Source organism: Girardinichthys multiradiatus, chromosome 3 (genome assembly GCF_021462225.1).
Source record: "Girardinichthys multiradiatus isolate DD_20200921_A chromosome 3, DD_fGirMul_XY1, whole genome shotgun sequence".
Lineage (NCBI taxonomy): Eukaryota > Metazoa > Chordata > Actinopteri > Cyprinodontiformes > Goodeidae > Girardinichthys > Girardinichthys multiradiatus.
Window position 1 is genome coordinate 19,064,634 of NC_061796.1, and position 22,453 is coordinate 19,087,086.

A 22,453-nucleotide genomic window follows, 5' to 3' on the forward strand; every position below is an offset into this window, starting at 1 on the left:
TCGCAATATCAGTGTGTGGAATAGCCAAATATTTTTAGAGCATGCAGCCTGCAGCTCTGTCCACCCAAATCTATCTTATGTCCTCTTTTAGTCTTGGCTGCCTCTCTAAATGCTGCTGCCTGCCAAGAGGCTTGTTCTGTCACCTTCACAGTGATGGAAAGAGGAAAAAGGTGAGTGGGGAATGTGGTCTGGAGGTAGGGTGAATAATAACTCATGCTGCCTGTCAGGTACTCTGACAGAGAGAGATCCAGCGCAGAAACGCAGGAAACTGGTTTAGAAGCAAAGGATTTAATAACCAGAGGAGGAGGAGTAGAATGTGTTCCGGTTCTGAGCAAATGTATCATTCCTGAAATAGAAATATTACATTAATGTATATACTTTTATAAGCTTTTATAAGTATATGCTTTTTATAAGTTCACCGTTAAATATTATGTATATTGCTCATTTTACTAAAACTGGAAGATGGCAGATGTCACAATCTTCAATCCACTCTTGATTCTGTTGGCGCTCAACTGACTTTCTTTTATTAAACCAGTTGTGGATTCTTGGCTACTTTAAAATGAAAAACCATTCCAAAAAATCTGCACTAATGGATATGCTTTGAACCAGCTGTCATCTCAGTTTCAGCATGTGCAATATTCAAAACATAACGAACTGCTTTGAATGCCAGTTAGTCTTGGCTAATAGATTCCAAGTGTCACAAGTTCAAACTTTGCATGCCAATGTAATATTTAGCATATTGGATTGAGACTCACTGCAGCCGAAGCCCACACCTGGCTCAGACTACAGCGTCCAAAATGCTAAAGGTCACAGAAAGTGTTGGAAGCATAGACGAGAAAGGGAAGAAAGATGAAAATGTGGATTTATCGCAACTGATAACGTCATTGCGATATTCAGCAATAATATTGCCACTGCATGATCTCTTAATATTGTGCAGCCCTATTTTCAGTAGTTTTTTCCTTTATCTTCTCCTACTATGGTCATGAAAGAGAACTCAGAGCCGATTAAAATCTACAACGGAAGGTAAAGCTTTACAAAAATCAGAGATTGGAAATTGGGAGTACACCTAAATATACAAGTATGCAAGTAAGGAGAATTTATTTAGAAGCAATTTAACCTTTTTTCAAGCATGGTTGTATGTTCAGTAGATTAGGGAAGAGAGCCAAGGATGTTTTTAAAGTACTAAAAGTAGGATGACTGCGAGTTGGACTTACTATATGTGGCCCTATGTTTATTCAAAAGATAACACAAATATTGAATTGATTACCTTCTTAGCAAAACAAGAAACCAAAAAGGGATGTACCAACATACCTACATTGGTCTTTCGATGACTTTTATAAGCAGCAGTGATTTCAGCTTTATGGGCCTTGGTGATTCCTGGTCAGCCCATGCAGAAACAGTCTTAAACAACATGGATGTAAGATATTCCGTGCCCCACTGCTTTACCTACCTGAGGCTGGGTTCAGAAGGCATGCCCCTTTCACAAAGGGAGGGATGATGGAGGGGAAGGTGTGATGTGCCTCCTGAGGACTCTTGTCTCCTCTCTGGGTACAGACATCAGCCTGATAGGACAGAACAGCATGTCAGCTTCATTCAGTGCTTCCACTTGACCGAGCCGAACTGTCGCAACCTCCTGTGCGACGTGCGAACAGACGTTACCGAGCGTCATGCCTAATACTGACTTCTCTCCTCTCCCGACTGTGTTGCTGTTGACTTTGACAATTCTTGTAGCTGCTCTTTCAAGTCTTTTAAAAGCAGGGACGCCGTGTCAGCTACTAACAAGATTCAGAGAAAAACAATATACAAACTCAGCAGTTCTCAGAACAATCTGAGAGTCCAAATTAAATCCAGTCCTTCTTGTGTAGCTACAACCTTGACATAATGTGCAACATCCCTGAAACTGATACCCTATGGGTAATAAATGTCTACTCAGGAGGTCAGCACGGATGCACTCTGAAATCCAAACTACACTGGATACTCTTGATTGAAACATACCTACTTACTGTATGACAATCGGTCTCACCAGGTCCGGTCATATACATCTCATATACACTGCATGTATTTATAATCCTTGACATTTTTCAGATTTTGTCGCCATATTACCACAACCCTTAATTTAATTATTTGAATTTTATATAATATGTCAACACACACTTCATTCTTTTATGAATAAAAATCTGAAAAGTACACTCTGCGCATAACCCTGAATACACCGTCCCCATGGTGAAACATGTTGGAGGCGATATCATTATGCTGTGGGAATGCTTTTTGTTCAGCAAAGAAACAGACTTAAATCCAATAACGAAAGCAAGACTTGAAAATTAATGTTCATAGATTGCTCTCCATCCAGTCTGCTGTGGAGATTCTTTTCTTCAGCAGGGGCAGGACAGTGTTGGGATGACAAGATGGGTTGAGCTAAATACAGGGCAATCCTGGAAGAGAACCTGCTGGAGCTGCAGAAAAATTGAGACCGGGGCAGTCGTTCACCTTTCAGCTGGACCCTAAACATACATCCAAGGTTTAAATGAAATGGTTAACAGCAAACCTTGTTCAAGAGCCATACTCCAAAAGACTTGAAATTATAGCTAAAGGTGGTTCTACAAAATACTGAGTTGTGTAATGGGGTCTTTGTGTTGGTCTATGAGATTAAATTAGTATAAAATACACTGGAGTTAGTAGCTGTAATATGACAAAATGTGAAAAAGGTTGTAGGAGTATGAAAGCTTTAGTATGACTCTTTATTTACTCCACAGAATTAATGAAGCCAATGTTTTTTACAGTATGAAGCTGAGGGCTGAGTGTACAGCTGGCTGTTCTGTAGTCCCCACTGAGATATATTGATCAACCTGTTTATGAATGACCTTCAGCCACATGGCCACAGGCAGAGAGACAGTGGCCGCTCAGCACATATTTACACATATTTACCTCCTCCCATTAACTTTTTCAATGTGGTTAGATTGTGTAAATTTTGGCAACATGTGTTATAAAATTAAGCAGCGATGATCATTGTTTTATATTTTACTTTAGATCTAGATGTAAACCATGGAGATTAAATATTTTTCAACGTGGGTGTATTCACAGTTAATAATCACCACAAGTAGGCCATTGTTCCCTGCAAAGCGCTCTAATCTCCTGACTAAAAAAAAAAAAAACACAATCCCAGAGTAGAGTTTTTCAAGCAGAGGAGACAGAAGGCTTTCCACATGAACAGGTAACAGGACCGACAAGGAGGAGGAGGATGACGACGAAGGTTCGGGTTTCCAAACAACCAGACCCCATTAGTGCATTAGCTGTCACTTCCCAAAGAGCTTCCAGCTGTCAAAAGGTCTCCTAGCAACAGGCCAGCGCCTCAGTCCACAAACCATGAGGACAGAGGAGGACAGCCCCCACAGTTACAAGCACCATAACCCTGTTGCATCCCACAGCGCCGTCCTTTCTGGAGCACCTTACGTCTACGCGTGGATTTACTGTTTTCGGATCACTTTAATCCTAACGTACCACAGGCTTACGTACCGCATATGAATGTGAAGTGAGTCAGCCCCGTCCTCCGTGGCGGCGCCGCCGGTACAAATGTCATTTGATGTCCGTGGTTGCTGGTCTCCTTCCCATCCACAGCGGGGAGAAACGAGAACACAGCCGCTAGCACAGGCACTCACTTACCACCGATACCTTATTGGCTGTACCTTCCTGTAGCCCGTCAAATTGTACATTATAACCCCGCCTCTGCACGGCGCTCGGTCACATGAACCATATGGCACATAGTTGAGAAAGAGCGCCTCCATGTGTTTAATCCAGACATGAACTAAAGAAATGGGTTTCTTCATTACTTTTTAGAAACTAACTGTATGCAGTTTTTATCTAGCAGTTTACTGTAAGCAGTCGCGGGTTTTGTTTTACATTTTATAAGTAGATTCTGAAAAGAATCTGTATTCAGGACAGAATTATACTATTTAGGTTTTACCAGTCTAAATATTCAACATTATTTAGCTAAAGATGATCAGATGCAGTCCAGACTCCTTAAAACAGCTAAAGAACCCTTTAATTTAGCTGGAATTTAGACACCACCTCTGCATCATTAACTAACTGTTGTACAGCAATGCACAACACAGGGAGTCGTGCTTTACCTCATTGACTTAACATGCAACGAAGCAATAGAAGAACTAGCTTGGGTTGAAAGGCACAAATGTCTTTTTTTTTCAGGCGAGCCTCCAAGGCTGTGCTGCCCTGTACAAAAGTATGCCTGAATTCAACTTTCATAGGCCATAAAGTGTAAAATCTGTGAACTTGTGGATTCATAATAGGGAAAAAGACCTCATTATCTGCTCCTGTACTGAATTTATTACTGGATTTATTATATAAATCTCTGACTTATGTTTTCTAGAACATTTTTTTTTTTTTTGCAAAATTCTTTTTTTCTTTTAGTAACAAAATATCCAATCTCATCTGCACAAATGGTACTGTGCACAACTCTTTATTATTTCTCTGTACTTTTTCTTTTCAAGCAATCTGACTTTGATGTAACCCTTCACAGCAGATCTAAGAGAACTTTTCTGTTTAACAGTAATAAAAGTTTCTTTGAAATGTAATGACCTATCCATAACCACAACACCTATGGTTATCTCCAAATAATTACTGTAAATCTTGTTTTTACCTGTGTTTGTAGCTATGTGTTCTGTGTGACACAGATGTGTGTCTTCTTTGTTTATTGTTGTAATGTTTCTTCTTCAGTAATGCTGTGTTTAAGGACTTCCATTAGTTCTCATTAGTCTTTTGATCTACTAGTTTAGTGCAACCAATGTTCACCGTGATGTGATGTCCTCTCAACATACAATTATTTTTTTTTAAAAGCTAATTCCTGTTTGATCACTGACTTTTGGCTTTGTTTTTTCTTTGAACATTTATATGAGTAAAGTCTTCTCATTTATTCTATACGGGTCAAAGTTAACCAGTTTCATTCCTAGTTTAAATGAGTTTCTCTAATGGATAGTCTATATGTGAACATGGGAAACTGTCCAACTGATGATAAATTACTCCAGAAGCTGCTGCTGGTTTGGTTCCTGGAAAGCGCTTGGGGCTACAATCCCTATATCCTCTATAATTCTTTCAAGGATCTAGACTTTAATGTAATCTCTTCAAGTAGTATTAATCAGTAGTTATCAAGATTTTCTTAAGGTCTTTCAAAGTTTTCTTCGGAATTTGGCTGTTATTTTAATTATTATCCTCTCAGCATTTTTGGCATTGGTAGAAAATGGGGAAAATGGACAAGTGGAATTAAAAAGAAAACATGCCCAAAAAACCAAAAATACCTCAAAGAGATAAACAGTATCTGAAAGGTATGTTTTTCGGTACAGTTGGATCAACCTTCATTGTGTGTCAAGTCTTCAAGTGGAAAGCAATAGTTTGATGCTAAATTACTTTTCTGAATGTCAAACTATATCATCCTTAATATTATGTATAGATCCAACTAATGACAGTAGAACAAAATGTGTCATTGTGACATGCTACTAGCATCTCACAGAGCTCACCCTGGGTATTGCCAAATTACAAACCTATACCTTGAGACGTCTGTCCAGCTAAACTGACAGACCATGCAGAAGGAACATTAATAATAGAAGAAGCCACAGGGCTCCATGGTAACTCAGGAGGAGCAGCAGAAATTCACAGCATAGGTGAGAAAATCTGTTGGTAAGACAACTGTTAGTTGCATACACCACAAATTCAGCCTTTTAGGAAGAGTGCCAGAGAGAAAGCAGTGATTGAAAGAAAGCCATAGGAAGTCATATGTGAAGTTTACTATGAGCTAACAACTAATTCATACCTCACTGTCAGAGTTTTATTTGTAAGACAGTTTGAGAACCACATATTATTTTCATTTTGCACTTCCCAGTTATGTTCTACTTCGTGTTGGCATATCACTTACAAATCCCAATAAAATACATTGACAGCCATGGTTGTAATGTGACAAACTATCAAAACGTTTGAGAGGTATGAAAATAAAGGAAAATATGATACATATCTACATGACAAAAAACAGAAAATAGTCAAGTACCAGACAGACGAATTGCAGCCAACATCCAAAGTAGAACTATGCTCAAAGTTAATTGAAATTATTCAGAAAACCCGGGCTCCTTCAACAGAACATAGAAATTAGACCTGGTTTATAGTTCTTGCCAGGTACACTGGATTTCTCATTAGGTGAATCCCAAGGCTAGAAATCATGCTTTTATTTATAGTTCAGCAATGACTAACAAACTAAATACAGTCTTATGTGAAGATGCTGCACCCATTGGCCTTGGTACATCCAGGGAAATTGTTGGACCACTACTGTTTTAATGAAGAAAGCAACTGCTGACACTTGCAGGTCCAGCAACAAACAATGACAGGTTAAATTAACCGATTGGTAAATATGTTTTGGATTTAAAAATGAATAAGGATTAGAAATTTGTGAAGGCAACTGCTAGGCCAAGTAAGCAAAATCAAGTCCAAAGAATGACAATTAACCTGTAAGTGTTTTTATTTAATTTAAATCTCTCTCTGCCAGCTTCCATGAGAAATTAAACAGAATAGTTTTTCTCATGAGGATCATAAGCAAAGCATTTTGTTTTGTAACATCTGTATGAAAGTGCATCAGCTTGTAGTGTCTGAAATCTTAAAAACGCTCATATATTACTTTTATTTAACATGCCAGAGCTTTAGAATTTGAACCGAGAAAATTAATCGTTACTATGACATCTCCAAGTCTGTGTAAGAGGGAGCATTTTAGCTCAGTTTTTTTTTTTATATAATTATCTCCCTTCCTGAAAGATTACCCACTAAGTCACAGAAACCAAGGTTTCAAGATCTTCCGTTCTCTCATTTTGTCAGGATATCACACAGATGAGCCTAATTTTCTGGCCAAGTATGAATAGATCAGTGATATTAAAAAAAAACTGTCTTTAAATCTTACCTGTTAAAGGTTTAGATAGGACAACTTTGTTTATTAATCTGAGGATATGTTATTGGAACCAGATTCTGTTTGTATTAGAAATGTGTCCAGGAGGAATAAATCATGAGTCAACTGGTGGAGATTAATAGTTTATTTAGAACAACCTGTCTTAAATAAATGCTCAAGCCTGGTTGTTTAAAGTCAACAGTTTGAAAAGCACCAAATGGAAAAGATTTGAATGTGTATGACGATCAGAGAGATTTTAGTGATGATGATGATGAGTAAAAACTGGAGGAGGAGACAGATGAGTTATTTCTTCTTAGTGGTGACGATGGGACAGTCATTCATTTTAAATTTAGGTGGTCCAAACTCTAGACCCCGACTGTACCTGGTGGAAGAGCTTCCACTACAGAGTCAAGAGCTTCTATGAGCTCCTGCACTTGGAAAAAAACCCACAACACATGATCAGTGCTTCATCTTCTGTTGTTTAGGTTTGTATTGTCAGAGATGTTTTCTTTTACTTCTCTGTTTTAACTAGAGAAAAGCACTGTCCCAATGGACAAAGAAAAAATAGGGAACTTTGGAAATGCAGAATTCCAGTTGCGGATGGTTTACATAATGATGATTTTCCAGTTAAAACAGAATGACACCCGAGGAGAGGACAGAAGAGACAGAATACAAATTATATGCATAGCAGATCTTCAAAAAACTGGTCACAACTAGCTGATGTGATTCAACAATATGATTAAATATAGCAATTGCATAAAATCCATTAAATACTATGTTACATCATAAAAAACAAAAGCTGAAGAAACTTTGTGACCACATTTTTAGTTAAACTGAGCCATGAAATCTCTAATTTCATGCCTCTGTTTTCTTTAACACTAAATAATGAAGGTCCAAAATTGCCACAACTAAATAAACATACGACCCATCAAATATATTTATTTTTACTTAAGTTAATTTAATTATTTCACGGTTGTGTGCTGCATCACCTCATAAATTTGTTTAATCTATCGGTCTGACCCATCAAAGGCAATGAGTAGGGTTGTCACAGCTTTAGTCAAAATAACTGGTCTCAAGCTGACTTGCTGTGAAGGTTTATTTGATGAGCCACATATACAGGTCCTTCTCAAAATATTAGCATATTGTGATAAAGTTCATTATTTTCCATAATGTCATGATGAAAATTTAACATTCATATATTTTAGATTCATTGCACACTAACTGAAATATTTCAGGTCTTTTATTATCTTAATACGGATGATTTTGGCATACAGCTCATGAAAACCCAAAATTCCTATCTCACAAAATTAGCATATTTCATCCGACCAATAAAAGAAAAGTGTTTTTAATACAAAAAACATCAACCTTCAAATAATCATGTACAGTTATGCACTCAATACTTGGTCAGGAATCCTTTGGCAGAAATGACTGCTTCAATGCGGCGTGGCATGGAGGCAATCAGCCTGTGGCACTGCTGAGGTCTTATGGAGGCCCAGGATGCTTCAATAGCGGCCTTTAGCTCATCCAGAGTGTTGGGTCTTGAGTCTCTCAACGTTCTCTTCACAATATCCCACAGATTCTCTATGGGGTTCAGGTCAGGAGAGTTGGCAGGCCAATTGAGCACAGTGATACCATGGTCAGTAAACCATTTACCAGTGGTTTTGGCACTGTGAGCAGGTACCAGGTCGTGCTGAAAAATGAAATCTTCATCTCCATAAAGCTTTTCAGCAGATGTTTCTGGTTCAAAAGTGGCTTGACCTGGGGAATGCGGCACCTGTAGCCCATTTCCTGCACACGCCTGTGCACGGTGGCTCTGGATATTTCTACTCCAGTCTCAGTCCACTGCTTCCGCAGGTCCCCCAAGGTCTGGAATCGGCCCTTCTCCACAATCTTCCTCAGGGTCCGGTCACCTCTTCTTGTTGTGCAGCGTTTTCTGCCACACTTTTTCCTTCCCACAGACTTCCCACTGAGGTGCCTTGATACAGCACTCTGGGAACAGCCTATCCGTTCAGAAATTTCTTTCTGTGTCTTACCCTCTTGCTTGAGGGTGTCAATAGTGGCCTTCTGGACAGCAGTCAGGTCGGCAGTCTTACCCATGATTGGGGTTTTGAGTGATGAACCAGGCTGGGGGTTTTAAAGGCCTCAGGAATCTTTTGCAGGTGTTTAGAGTTAACTCGTTGATTCAGATGATTAAGTTCATAGCTCATTTAGAGACCCTTTTAATGATATGCTAATTTTGTGAGATAGGAATTTTAGGTTTTCATGAGCTGTATGCCAAAATCATCCGTATTAAGACAATAAAAGACCTGAAATATTTCAGTTAGTGTGCAATGAATCTAAAATATATGAATGTTAAATTTTCATCACGACATTATGGAAAATAATGAACTTTATCACAATATGCTAATATTTTGAGAAGGACCTGTACAGTTCAAATTATTTCACAGTCCACTGCACCACTATTGGACCAGGATGATGTCAGCTAAAGCTGGTAGTAAAGGTAACAAAAAAATTGGCATGGAAAAATCTAATTTTCAAAACAACCAGCTCAAAACTTAACTTATTTATACAGTTAAATATAAAAATCAAGTATATTACAAATCCAATGCAAAAATTTAAGAGAGAAACTCATACTTATTAAAGGCTTAGAGATTATATCTGGACTAAAGCAGTTAATGTTCAGTGTAACCAGAAACTGGTAGCAGAGTCTTTGTCATTGCACCTGGCCACAAGAGAAGTGAGGACCTGGCCAGTATATGTAAATCCCTCGGCCTTGCCCCTGGACACACGAGGACAAAAAAAAACATCATACAAAAAATTCAACATGGCATATAGCTGTCAGTCAGTGTGTTTAGAAACTGAGTTAGTGTTCTTTTTTGTCTTTATTTTTTTATTATTATATCATCTTTGTTTAAATCTTAATATAAACTTTCTGTGTGTGTAACTGATGACGTGACATATATGTATATGTCATGTCATGACATGGCATGTCATGTCATGCCATGTCATCATATGTAATAAGTTCTTGACACATTTAAATATTGATTAATATTGACAAAGTTCCTTAATTAAATAACTGTATCTCCAGTTTTTACACATTCAAAAAATGTATTGAAGGATTTATTTATTTCTTACATTGTTGCACCTTTGGCACTCCATACCTACAGCTGTGTCTCTCCTTGCTGCGCTTTCAGCTCGGACTAGGGGCTACAGCGCCCCCTGGAGTCAAACTGTTCGATGGGAGCAGAATTCAGAGCAACGCCGGACAACAACAGACTGCGCCGGAGCTTAGCGCAGGAAATAGGCTATCACATTCCTTTCAAAAGGTCTCCGTAGTGTTTCCATGTAAACAGCTGCTACAAAAACACTGACAGTAAGAGGTGAGTAATTTGATTCCTTGGTTTCTGCTTGTTTATTGTTCCTACTTTTCCACCGAAGTTTCCCCGGACCCTGCTGTCCCGTGTTGGCAGCGACCGAGGCAGGGATCTCGGCTGCACTTTCTCCCCACACTTGATGTCTGCTTTTATGGTTTAAAAGACGGCGTTGCTTTCAAGAAATGTTGCCAAAGCAACCTAAAGCAACTACAACATAGATACAAAGTTTTTATTCACCTGTAGATGGGTACGTGTCGTTGTTGTTACTTTGCTCGCTCTTCATTCGTCTAAATGTGTTACTGTTTTAACCAGCCTGTATATGCTAATAGATACCATTAGTGTTTACAGTAGTTGTTGTCTTCACTTATCTGTGAAGAAAAACATGATAAATCCTTTTAAACCACTTCTTGGCATAATTTGAAACATGGGTTGCATCAAATGTATTGGTTCAATGTGGCCCCATATGAAATTACCAGGTCCATTCCTGACCCCTTTAAGGGTTTGCTTTGTGAGAAACAGGATATCATTGGGAAAGTATTTCAGTCTGCTCCGCATTCATAACTCAAGGCTCCTCATATGTAACTGTGTATTTGATGTTCTGGCATTTTGATGTGAAGTTTAATGTGCTCCAACAAGCTGGGACTCATTCTACTAAATCATCTATGATCTGCTGCATTCCCCACCCTCTGTAGATGCATGCACACAACGTCTGACTGTTTTATGACTCTTAATACCGATCTGAATGATGTTTCTCGGTCTTAAGCACCTTAAGGGGACATGGAGACATTCATATTTCTCTGTGTTGTTCAGGTAGTTAAGAGAAACAAAAATACATGTCACATCAGAGCTCCTAAAAAACAATGATAAAAACTTTAGTTTGATTGATTCACATTAATCCCATTTATTTACAGGGATGTGGAACCAGCTGCTCAAGCCTCTGAAATGTCTCCAGGAAGAGTGATCTGTGGATGATGATGAAGTGAGTCAGAAGAAAACACAATTCAGGCAAAGATATCTGAGCACGGAGCCAAAGAGAAACCTCCTCTAGTTCACAAAGAAGGCAGACATTTACTACCAGTCAGCTGCTGCGATGTTAATGCCAGGACCACTGTGGTTGTGGTTGTCTCTGATATGGGTCGGAAGCTGTGATTCTCACAGCCTGTTTACCTGTGAGCCCATCAAAGTACATAGGTGCCTAGGGATGCCCTACAACATGACTTTCTTTCCTAACATGATGGAGCACTATGATCAGGAAATCGCAGCTAGCAAAATGGAGGTAAGTCCGCATAAACTGCCACTGAACGTCTCAAAAAGCAGGATCGAATTGACGTCCTGTAGCAGACAGCTCCTTTTCCTGCCTGCCTCCATAGAAAGTTCAGCTTTCTTTAAATCAACTTTTCTGCTTCTTTTGACTGGGTTCACTTACCCTGAAAATAACTACATTTCATTTTCTGTAACAGCTTCCAAACTGAAGAGTGCTTTTTTAGTGCTACCTAGTAGTGCCTGTGTATGTTGTGTTTACTGATCAGTAAGTAAATCGGAATTATGAGTTTCCAATCACCGTTCAGGGCTTTTGAAGATCATTCAGTGCCGGTCACAGTCTCTTTCCAAAAGCCAGGATCAAAACTCTGAAATATCATTTTATGGTGAAGGTGTTTAATCAAATGTATGAAGATTTTTACCATCTAAAGATGAATAATCATGGTTTTACCTCGTTGACTTGCTTGATAAGTCACTCTGTAGATGTCGCGGGAACTATCTCTAAGTCGGTTCTGAGTACTTTGACATCTGACCTGTTTAAGATGCAGTCAGAAAATGAGATTTCTGAGCCATGAGTACTGAATAACCAACCAATTTTATAATAACCCAGTAGTCACCACTCATGGGTCATAAACTTAACATTAACATGGCATACATCCTTAATGTGAGGATCCCGAAATATAATGCAGTTAGAAATACTTGGGAAGCGTGCAGGGCAGCAACTGTTCGGAGTAGCCAGCAGCAGGACCCGATGCAAATGTGAGATGTAACTACATTGTTGACTTGTTAGTGGAAAGCAGCTTGCAGGATTTGGTGCCTGCTATCAGCAGGAACAACCAGTCACTTTTAATTAACCCATAAAACAGTTGCACAGTGCCACATTTGCACAATGCCTGACTCACCGTTCTTCTGAATATTTTACAAGACAAGATAAAAAAAATCTCTACAAGTCTAAGGGAGCGAACCAGGCCTTGGGCATTATGAGATTCCAGTTGGTATAAACACCACGGTTTCATGTCATCGCTGCAAAATTTAAAACAAAGCATGACCTGATCTAAATGCTTCTATAACATATATGCTTATGTATTTCTTTTTTTAATTGTGATGCACAGATCTAAGCAAGAAACATTCATTAAATTTAGTTTTTAAGTGCTTATTGCGCAGATTACAATATGTTTTCCACCATTTATTAGAGTACCACTGGGAATATAACAGGCTGCTTTTAGCTGTGTAATAAACATGCTGTTCATCCCTTGCCAACTTTCTAAAAGAAGTTACCTTTATAGGAGTGATGGGTGGTATTCCTTTAATTTCCACGCCATGGTTGCCATGTTTGTTTGTGACTATAAATGTGTCAAACAGCTGATATTGTATTTCCTGTATGTGAGGGAGAAGATTGGCAGCAACAGGCTGGGGAGGGTGAAGGTTCCAGAAAGCCAGAGATAAATCTGATCCCTCCTACACCTTATTTGACGTCTCATTATAATGACAGAAGATTTTAGTGGTTTTCAAGGCTAACTCTTTGTTAAGCCTTGGTATACCATGGTAGTAGTAACCAGCCCATGCTTAGGGAGAACCCCTCTCTTTAAGAACATTTCAGGACTGCAGTTTACGTGTGGAAATGTCCTCTGCATGTCTGCGCAACAAGTTTTGTTAAGCTTGACAGTCATGTCTTCATGCAAAAGCTGCTAAACTACAACCTTAATCAACTCTTGGTTCTTGTTCGGTGTTACTCTTTGAGGTGATCTGTAATAGTATGCTCCTGTAAACTACTTTGCCTGTTATACCCAAGTTCAGGTGTATGTTCCTTTGTGGGGAACCCTGTTTTTCTTGGTGGAGCATCTTGTCTCCAGGCATTCCTTTTTACCCAGGGTTCTGGTTACTTACATTTAGTGTCAGAGTTTCGAATATGAGCAGTGATCTGTTGAAGGAGTCTTTTGTGTGGCGTCTGGCAAAGGTGTAGGCGTCCTATTTCACGGCAGGTTTGGCCACGGGCAACTCTATCGACTTTGTTGCGAAGAGACTTTGATTTTAGGAGGAAGAGGAGGGACACGCCTGGTCCCACACAAAGCCGACTGCACATACCACAGCGAGTATCCTCTGTCTGTTAATGACTCACTCATTTCCCCCCACACACTCTCCTGTCTCCCATGTTACAGGCCAACACTCAAGCCTTCCTTCAGCCCTGTCTGAAATGTGTAGCTGTTTATCACTAAGCCCTGGTCCTGGAATCCAACAGGCTGCCTTATTCCCAGTCCAGGTCAGCTTATCAGTTAAATACTTGAGAGGAAAGTCTCTGCTCCAGATTTCAGGCAGTAGGACAGATTATAGAACAGAGATGGTTTAGGTGTTAGAATATAGCAAGAATCTAAGCAGATCATTTAATTCTTGAAGTACTTTGCAAAGACATTTTCACCCAAAAGATTTAACCTTTTAGGGTCGATCAGCTCGCCTTCTCCCCTTGATCCACGCTGAAGGTTGGTAAAATGTGAGCAGTTTTTACTGTAAGCACTGCAAAGCAAATAAAGGTCAGATTGTTGAGCCAGAAGGAGCTCCGAGTCAGGGACCTCCAAAGGAGAGAAACAAGGGTGCTTACTGTCAGAGAGGGCGATCCTTGGCCTCACAGATATGGGACCTCTGCCAGAAAGGATTTATGGAAAAGAAGCAAAACACTGAATAGTGGTCTGTGCTTTAGTGTATGCACTTTTTGTTTTGGGTAAAAACATGAGCAGCATTATGTAACTTGATTATAGCAGTTACTAAATTCTTATAATTCATGAACAAATAAATTGTGATCATTAAAGAGTTTCTGCAGTCAAAAAGCTGTTTTAAGGTCAATTGGTGAAGTTATGTTTAGTTTAAATTGGTGAATTTTTCTCCTCGGAGAAATGAACAGCTTCATGGATTCTGTTTGCTTTTCAATGCATGTCCCAAGAATGTCTTTCCTCTCATTTCCTGCCACCTATATCGCATCCAACCCCACTCCACGCCGCCCATCGTACACCCGTCTCTTACCATCCTGAAGTTCTTGACCAGAAACAGAAGAATATGGGTTCCAGCCGGTGAATGGGCAGCTTTGTGTGGTGCTGGAAAGAGATAAAATAAAGATGATGATAGAAAATGAAGATCTGGGTCATTCTTAAATTTATGATTCACTGCTGGAAATATATTTAGATGTAATCTAATCTCTTATCCTCTTGCAAACTGCTCAGTTCTGGATGTTCTTTTCACAGTTGTTTCCCCATCACTTAACTAATCGCATTCTGTGTTTTCCAGATGCTTTCTTTTAAGCAAAAGGCTCTATAACCAATGCTCTCATGGTCCTGAATTGTTCTCTAACCTTGCAGCCCTTTATGCCCCTGGCAAACCTACGGTGCTCACCGGACGTCCACCACTTCCTGTGCCAAGCCTTCATCCCGGTCTGCAGCGAGGAGAACAGGGTGATCCGCCCATGCAGGGAAAAGTGTCAGGCCGTTCTGTCTGACTGTGAGGAGAATATTCGCGTTTTCGGCATCTCCTGGCCTCCTGAGCTACAGTGCGACAAGTAAGAGGACATCAGCCAGTAAAGAACAGTGCCCTGAAAAGTAACCTTCTCACATTTTGTCATGCTACAACCGAAACCTTTGCTGTACTTTACTGAGATTGTTGTTGAATATTGGGATAATGGTATCCCATATGCATAGCCCACATTTTTTTACTACTTTATTTTTCATCCACACAAACTGCTATTGAAATATCACTCACATTGATATTGCAATGATGATTGCAATTTGATATGTTAGTCTGCTGTCTAATGGGCCAAAAAAAAGTATTTCATAGTTGTGACAGGGAGGGAAAATGATATTCAAAGGTTTTTATTCCACCCCAGAGTCAATACTTTGTTGACCCCCTTTTTGGTGCAAGCACAGCTGATGGTCCTAGGGGTGGACACAGCTTTTCACAGCTAGAGACTGAAATGTTTGCCCATCCTTCGAAATAACTGAAAGTCAGACAGATTATGGTGCATCTGTGGACTGCATCTTTCAAGTCTTGCTACAGATTGTCATTTGGATTAACGTCTGCACTTTCCAACACGAGTGTGTTTCGAACCAAGCCATTCCATTGTAGCTCAGACTGCATGTTGAAGGCTGTTTTTTTCTGTTTGATGGTCTGGGATGGCCTCCATCCCATCCATCATGTCAGTCTAGGCAGACGATCGTGTCTTGTTCTGCTTGCAGTTGTGCCATACACTTTCCATTTTAGGAAGATGGGTTAAACAGTGTTCCATGACCTGTCTGTTGGGTTCCTTGGTCTTCATGATGCTGTTTGTTCTACAATGTTCTCTAACAAGCCTCTGAGGCCTTCATAGAACAGTTAGAGTTATACTGAGTTTGAATTGCCTGCAGGTGGACTCAATTTACTACTGAAGTGACTTGTGAAGAGAAATGTTTATTCAGGGGTATCAGTGTAAATGCATGAATACAAATAAAGCAATTGTTTTGTTTTGCAATGCATCAAAATAGTTTTTGTAAAATAGTTTACTTTGCCTTGTTTATCAACTGTAATCTCAGTAAAATACATTGAAGTTTAAAGTTGCAGCAAAACAATATTGGAAAAGTCTAAGGGGTGTAAATATAAATGCAAGAGACAGTGTGCAATTCCCTGTCAATATCATCTTGTGACTGTTCTTGTCCTCCAGGTTGGACGCGTGTGGCTTAGATGGTTCTATCCCTCCCTCAACCACCCCTGTGACCTCCTCGTCACCTAAGAGAGACCTCGGCTTCTGGTGTCCGCTGCAGCTAAAGACCAAGCCACGTCATGGCTCCTCTTTCCTTGGTGCCCAGGACTGCGCTCCACCCTGCTCCAACATGTACTTTAAACCTCATGACATTGAGTTCGCCAAGAGCTTCATCGGTGTGTGTTCCGTCATCTGCCTGGGCGCCACCCTCTTCACCTTTCTCACTTTCCTCATCGATGTGAAGCGTTTCCGATACCCAGAGCGCCCCATAATCTTCTACGCGGTCTGTTACAGCTTCGTCTCGCTCATGTATTTCATCGGCTTCCTGCTCGGAAACACCGCCGCCTGCACCAAAGCAAGTCATCCTGCAGGCGTGGATACCGTGGTGCTGGGCTCGCACAGTAAAGGCTGTACCCTGCTTTTTATGCTTCTTTATTTCTTCACTATGGCGGGTATTGTCTGGTGGGTCATACTCACCATCACCTGGTTCCTGGCAGCTGGACCCAAGTGGAGTTGCGAGGCTATTGAGAAGAAAGCGGTATGGTTCTTATTAGTTAATAGTAGTATCAGAGTACAGCGGAGTAGCAGCAAAGGAGATACAGATAAAGTTTTTGTCAACTTTAGTCAGATGAGATCAAAAGGGAACTTTTTGGCCTACAAGCAAAAGGCTGTATGTGAAAACTAACAATGCACATCACCCTGAACACACCATCCCCATGTTCTATTATGTTGTGGGAGTGCTTTACCTCAGCAGAGGCAGGGGGTTTTGAGCTATGTTGTAAAGGAAAATGGGCAGATGTTTCAGTCACTCGACGTTTAAAGCTGGTGGGGACACACCCGAAGAGACCCACAGCTGTAAAAGCAACCAAAGTATAGACTCAGACTCTGAATACAAATGTATTCCCCACTTTTGTAGATTTTTTCATTTTAAAAGAAGCATCAAAACTATAATTTTCATGTTGGTCTATCTTATAGCATCCCAATAAAACACATAGAAGTTTGTAGTCGTAGCAAAATGTGGAAAAGTTCAGAAAGGTGATTGTTCTTTATTCTGTGTTTTTAGGTGTGGTTCCACACTGCAGCCTGGGGTATCCCCGGTGCATTAACTGTCATGCTGCTGGCTCTGAACAAGGTCGAAGGAGACAACATCAGCGGGGTTTGCTTTGTGGGACTCTACGACCTGGACGCACTGCGGTACTTCGTCCTCGCTCCACTGTGCGTGGGTGTCATAGTGGGCCTCTTCCTCATCCTGGCAGGTATCGTATCTCTCAACCACGTCAGGCAGGTGATCCAGCACGACGAGCGCAACCAGGAGAAGCTCAAGAAGTTCATGATCCGGATCGGTGTGTTCAGCTGCCTCTACCTGGTTCCGCTGGTCACCCTGTTAGCCTGCTACACCTATGAACAGAGTCACCGCAGCTCCTGGGAGAACACCTGGATCAATGACAGGTGTCAAGAGTACAGCATACCCTGCTCCTACAAGGTAGCTGTGGTTGGTTCCGTCATTAACCCTCTAACTAAAGACTAGATAAGCACATTAAAAAAAGCACAACAGCACAAAATGCCTGGGCCTTTTTTCCCAGCACCGATTTATGAAAATTAACTTAGCCCCTTAAGGAAAACTTGTGTTTGTTAATTCACACAACTTGTCTGAATCACAAGGATCTCGTTACCATTTGTGTGTGTGTGTGTGTGTGTGTGTGTGTGTGTGTTTCAGGCTGCAGAGCTCACCCGTCCTGACCTCTCTTTGTTCCTTGTCAAATACTTGATGACGCTGGTGGTTGGGATATCTGCAGTGTTCTGGGTCAGCAGCAAAAAGACCTGTTCTGAATGGGCTTACTTCTTCAAAAGAACTCGTAAAAGAGAGTAAGGCTACATCTCTTACCACCGATGTAGTAACAAATCCAGCTCTTATGTTCTAACTGTCATGATCTGTGATCTGCAGCCCCATCAGTGAGAGCCGTCGGGTACTCCAGGAGTCTTGTGAGTTCTTTCTTAAACACAACAGCCGTGTCCAGCACAAGAAGAAGCACTACAAGTCCACATCCCACAAGCTCAAAGTCATCTCCAAGTCCATGGGCACAAGCACAGCTGGCTCTCCCACTAGTGCCACTAATCAGGGCTCCTCTGTGTTCGTCAACCACGAGCCGCACACAACTAGCTCCCTGTCTGATACCTCTGCCAGGGAGCAAATGGACCGAGGCGTCTCTAGCCGAAGCTCCAGGAGGGTGGAGAGGGAACGGGAGAGGGAGGGGGGAGAGAGGCGCAGCAAAGGTGGGAGTTCCAGTAAGGTCAGCTGCCGCTCGGAGAACATGAACAGAGTTGCAGATGGCAGGTGAGAAGATCCTCTGCGTGTCAGGGTTTCACAAAAGTGCAAACAAAGTTAAAACTGCACAATTTTGTCAAAATAATATGGTTTCTGAAACATTTTAATTTAGCCACAAGTTTTTTGATTTTAACCATTTAACCTAGTCATACTGCCATGTGGTGTCAGCTGTGTTCATAGGTTCTTCCACATACAAATAAAAAATGGGGAATCTTGTTCTCTCCTTTTGAGACTCATGGATTTACTTTATCTTTTTTAGAATAACATGTGTCAAGTAAACTATTGTAATTTCATATAGATGAAAAAACACAATGAAACAAAGTTGTAAATTTCTTACAAAAATCAGGGAAATCCCTGCTGTAGTTTCTGTCTTCAGATGTAGATCAAACACCTCTTGAAACTCAAGCAGCAGAAGAACCTGCCTGAGAAACATGTTTAACTCCTCAGTAAGCACTGTCCGTCCACTAGCCTGCGTTTAGTCTCCATGGTAACCAAGTGCACTACAGATTGATAAACAGTACAGTCATCCATTGTATCATTGGGTTTTAACTCAGGTATTCACCTCAGCATCAGGATCTAGGTTTTTTCAGCAGACGTATTGTTTTGTGATCTGAATAGCAGGATGTTAGGACTGCTGGTTGTGTTCAAAGATGCTGCTGAGGAGTTGGTCCAAAAACCCAGCAGGCCTTGCTTATAGCTGTACATGTGCCTGCGACTTCCACCTGTGACTATTTTGTTATGTCAATTTTGTTTTTCCACCAACAAAAGAAGCTGTTTTTCATTTTAGCACTCTGGATTTGTGCGGTGGGCTTTGCAGTTGGCAGCATTGTTTCCTTGCAGCAAGAAAGTCCTGGGTTCAAATCCCAGCCAGGGATTTTCTGCTTGGAGTTTGCATGTTTTTGGCAGGTTCTTCCTCAGTCTCCTACTTTAAACTGCTCTTAGGTGTGAGCACGCATGGTTGCCTGTGTATATATGTGTTTCTCTGTGATAGACTGGCAACCTCTCCAGGGTGGCCCACCCCTATCTTCATCACCCATTGATCACCAGAGATTGGCATGTAATTCTGGAAGGAGTAAGGGAGGTGTGGACATTTCAAAACCTCTGTTCTTTAATGGTCATTTTCTTTCTTGTTCCAGGAGGATCTTAGTTTCTTTATTTCAAAGAAGGCGTTTGCAGAACTGGTAAAGATTTGACTCCTTATAAATGTTTGATCCTTGGTGAGAGCTCTCTGCATCTGTTTCTGTAAGATGGTGCTATGCCACACCTTCATTCCAACATGCCTCCCCTCAGGCTGGGTGTTACCTTAGAGAGAAAAACCCTTAGAGCCATAAAATCCTTTTTTTTTTTTTTACCATGAAGATCTGGCTATTTCTACTGCTCCTGCTCTCTGGTACAGTTGTTGTAATGGTATCTCATTTTACAGGTTGTCAAATTCAAATGCCACACCAGGAGTCGGCCTTCTGTCTGCCTAATTAATGAGGAGGTGATGAAGGAATAGCTGTGCCTGTTAATGAAACAGGTTTCATTATAAATTCACGTTCTATTTATGCTTATGCTAATATGTCCAATGACATCTGAGACTTAAAATAAAAGGGTTCTACAGATTAAACACACATCGGAATGTTGATTTACTTTTGGCCACCCTGGAATTAAAGCAATGTATTTGAGCATTCACTGTTAAACAACATCTAAATCTAAGATGACATGTACTGGAATTTATTTTTTCTCTGCTGTCTTTGCCGTTGTTTTTCAGTCTGAGATTTGACTTTATGGTGCTTGATTACTACAGCAGGAATCTCAGGACACTTTTCAATAAAGTAAAAGTAAAGGGGCTATAATTTCTGCATGTAATAACCACCATCAATCTATAATGTGTTTTCCGCTGTGTTTAGAATGACTCCAAGGAGCGAGCTTTCAGATGCTAGACAAGTTACAAGTGGACAGCAGCAGCAGCATCCGGCTTTAAACCTATCACACAGCAGCAGCATCCAGGACTCCGCCCACCAGACGGTGGACCAGGTTTCAGAGGAGAGCAAGGAGCCAAAGGAAATCTAAGCTCCCAAATGTTCCTGTTCAGCTTTGCATCCATCCTTTTTCATAGCTCAATGCCAATTGATGTTGGTTTCAGCACCTGTTAGGGGTTAAGTTGTAGCCAGTGAATGTTTAGAATATGAACAACGCAGCACACATCAGGTGTTTTGAAACACCTGATGTGTGCTGCGTTGTTCATACATCATACATCAGGTGTTTCAGATGTGGTTTGTTGGACCAAAATCTGGGGGATTTTGACTGCAGCTGCTCAAGTTGTTGCATCTTCTGTTTGGGTGATGACTGTGTGTTCCAGCTTTACTGATCTTTTAGTCTGAATGTTGAACACATCTGGATCTCAAACATGCTACAACCAATGGTCATTTAGGTCATTATGAATCCTGCTGTAAAGGTTTTAGTTAAAATGCATTTAATTTCTACTAAAAATGCGTTATATGTGTAAAATGTTTTTTTTAATGTAGAATTTTAAGCTTTTTACTGTATTAGTCCTCACACTGAATTTTATTAGGCATCGCCTAACATTCAACCCAAGAAACTAGTTCTATCTTTGGAAGTCTTATTATTACTTTTGGATACAAGGTTAAAAACCTACGTATGTACCACTCTTAAATGATGCTCTTAAACTTGAAATAGTTGAATGTTGAATGTGCAAAGTCATTTTGAAAGCTTTTGCTTTTTTCTTTTCTTTTCGGAACTTTTCCTGATGCTTATTTAAACACTAACATCTTTAAAGACATATCGACTGGACTGGGTTAAACTACTGTTGTGTAATAATCCAAACATCATCAAGCAGGCATTATGCACTATTAGAAGCGCAAACCATAAATTACTGAGTGATAGATAAATACAAGCAATGATTTGTGGATATAAGTGTGAGCAGGCCTGGCCCAATGTTGTATGTGGCCCTAAGCAGCGTTATATTAGTGCGACCACCTCCAGCTAAGCCAATTGCATTTATTACAGACTGGGGAGCCTCACAGAGGAGGGAAGACGTTTAATGTTTTCTTTACAAGCAACCATGGAGAATAAATGCTATTATTCATTGATGTACGTACAAACCGAGCAGCAGAAATGACTCTCTTCATATAATGTTCAAGTTATGAAGCTTTTCTTTAGTGTGTACACAACTTGTGCATTTGCATTCTGTGTTGTGTAAATTCAAGTGCCCTCGGAGCCCTCAGTCCAGCAAGGTGCCATAAGCAGCCGCAAAGTCTACTTATACCTCCGGTTAGCTCTACCTGTGAGGAGTATTCATAATATTTAGGTCGCATATGAATTATCTCAAGTTGCTTTTGCACACATTAAGTGATTCATAAGAAAAAACACTGTCTTTAATGCTGCATGATTCTCTGAGGTGCCTTTTTTTTTTGGAGTTAAAAGACATTTCCAGAATCACAAATTAAAAGGGAAACTGTGTGAATGAATGTTTTATTATGGTTTTTCTGTCACCTGATAATAGGTGAAGTCTATGATGTGCCTCGTGTAGACTGTCAAATACTCCATTTTGCTGTTTCCAGAGTTAATTTTTGTACATTCTCTTTGTAGTTTGTAAGTTCTGATGACTGTGACGAAGTTTTGAATAAAAAAAGAAATCTTTTACCCCCTGTGAGTCAGAGTGATGCAGTGCTTTGCAAAAGTATTCACACCATTTCAAATGTTCCATATTTTTTCACATTACATCCACAACCTTCTATGTATTTTATTGAGACTTTATGATACACCAGCACAAAGCAGCACACAATTTTCAATTGGAAGGAAAATGAATCAATATTTTTTAAAGTTCTTTACAAATTATT

The 22,453-nt window shown here is 40.3% G+C and overlaps 2 protein-coding genes across 4 annotated transcripts in view; one reads left to right on the plus strand and one right to left on the minus strand.

The window, feature by feature from the left end:
- Positions 1–3,740, minus strand: part of klhl32 (kelch-like family member 32) — a 50,167-nt gene extending 46,427 nt beyond the window's left edge. Inside the window, exons 1-2 of one of the 3 annotated variants that reach the window (XR_007037650.1) lie at positions 3,514–3,740; positions 1,451–1,562 (exon numbers count right to left, since the gene is read on the minus strand). Coding sequence is in view for 2 of the 3 variants with exons in the window: in XM_047361036.1 (XP_047216992.1) it covers positions 1,451–1,473 (23 nt within the window). In the remaining variant the exon portion in view is untranslated. The remainder of the gene's footprint in view (positions 1–1,450; positions 1,563–3,513) is intronic. The other 2 variants (XM_047361036.1, XM_047361037.1) reach the window with 2 other exon arrangements.
- A 6,414-nt stretch (positions 3,741–10,154) lies between these two features.
- LOC124865776 (frizzled-6-like) lies at positions 10,155–22,256 on the plus strand. Its single transcript, XM_047361186.1, has 8 exons — positions 10,155–10,311; positions 11,217–11,581; positions 14,913–15,109; positions 16,244–16,820; positions 17,346–17,765; positions 18,000–18,148; positions 18,228–18,617; positions 20,501–22,256. The coding sequence occupies exons 2-8, from the start codon at positions 11,396–11,398 to the stop codon at positions 20,661–20,663; spliced, it is 2,082 nt and encodes a 693-aa protein (XP_047217142.1). The 5' UTR covers positions 10,155–10,311; positions 11,217–11,395; the 3' UTR covers positions 20,664–22,256.
- The last annotated feature ends 197 nt before the right edge of the window (positions 22,257–22,453 follow it).

Bases quoted from the DNA above. Each gene is read 5' to 3' on its own strand.
- LOC124865776 (XM_047361186.1), top strand. From the start codon at position 11,396: ATGTTAATGCCAGGACCACTGTGGTTGTGGTTGTCTCTGATATGGGTC. The intron at 17,766-17,999 runs GTAGCTGTGGTT...TGTGTGTTTCAG, and splicing joins GCATACCCTGCTCCTACAAG to GCTGCAGAGCTCACCCGTCC. The intron at 18,149-18,227 runs GTAAGGCTACAT...TGTGATCTGCAG, and splicing joins AAAAGAACTCGTAAAAGAGA to CCCCATCAGTGAGAGCCGTC.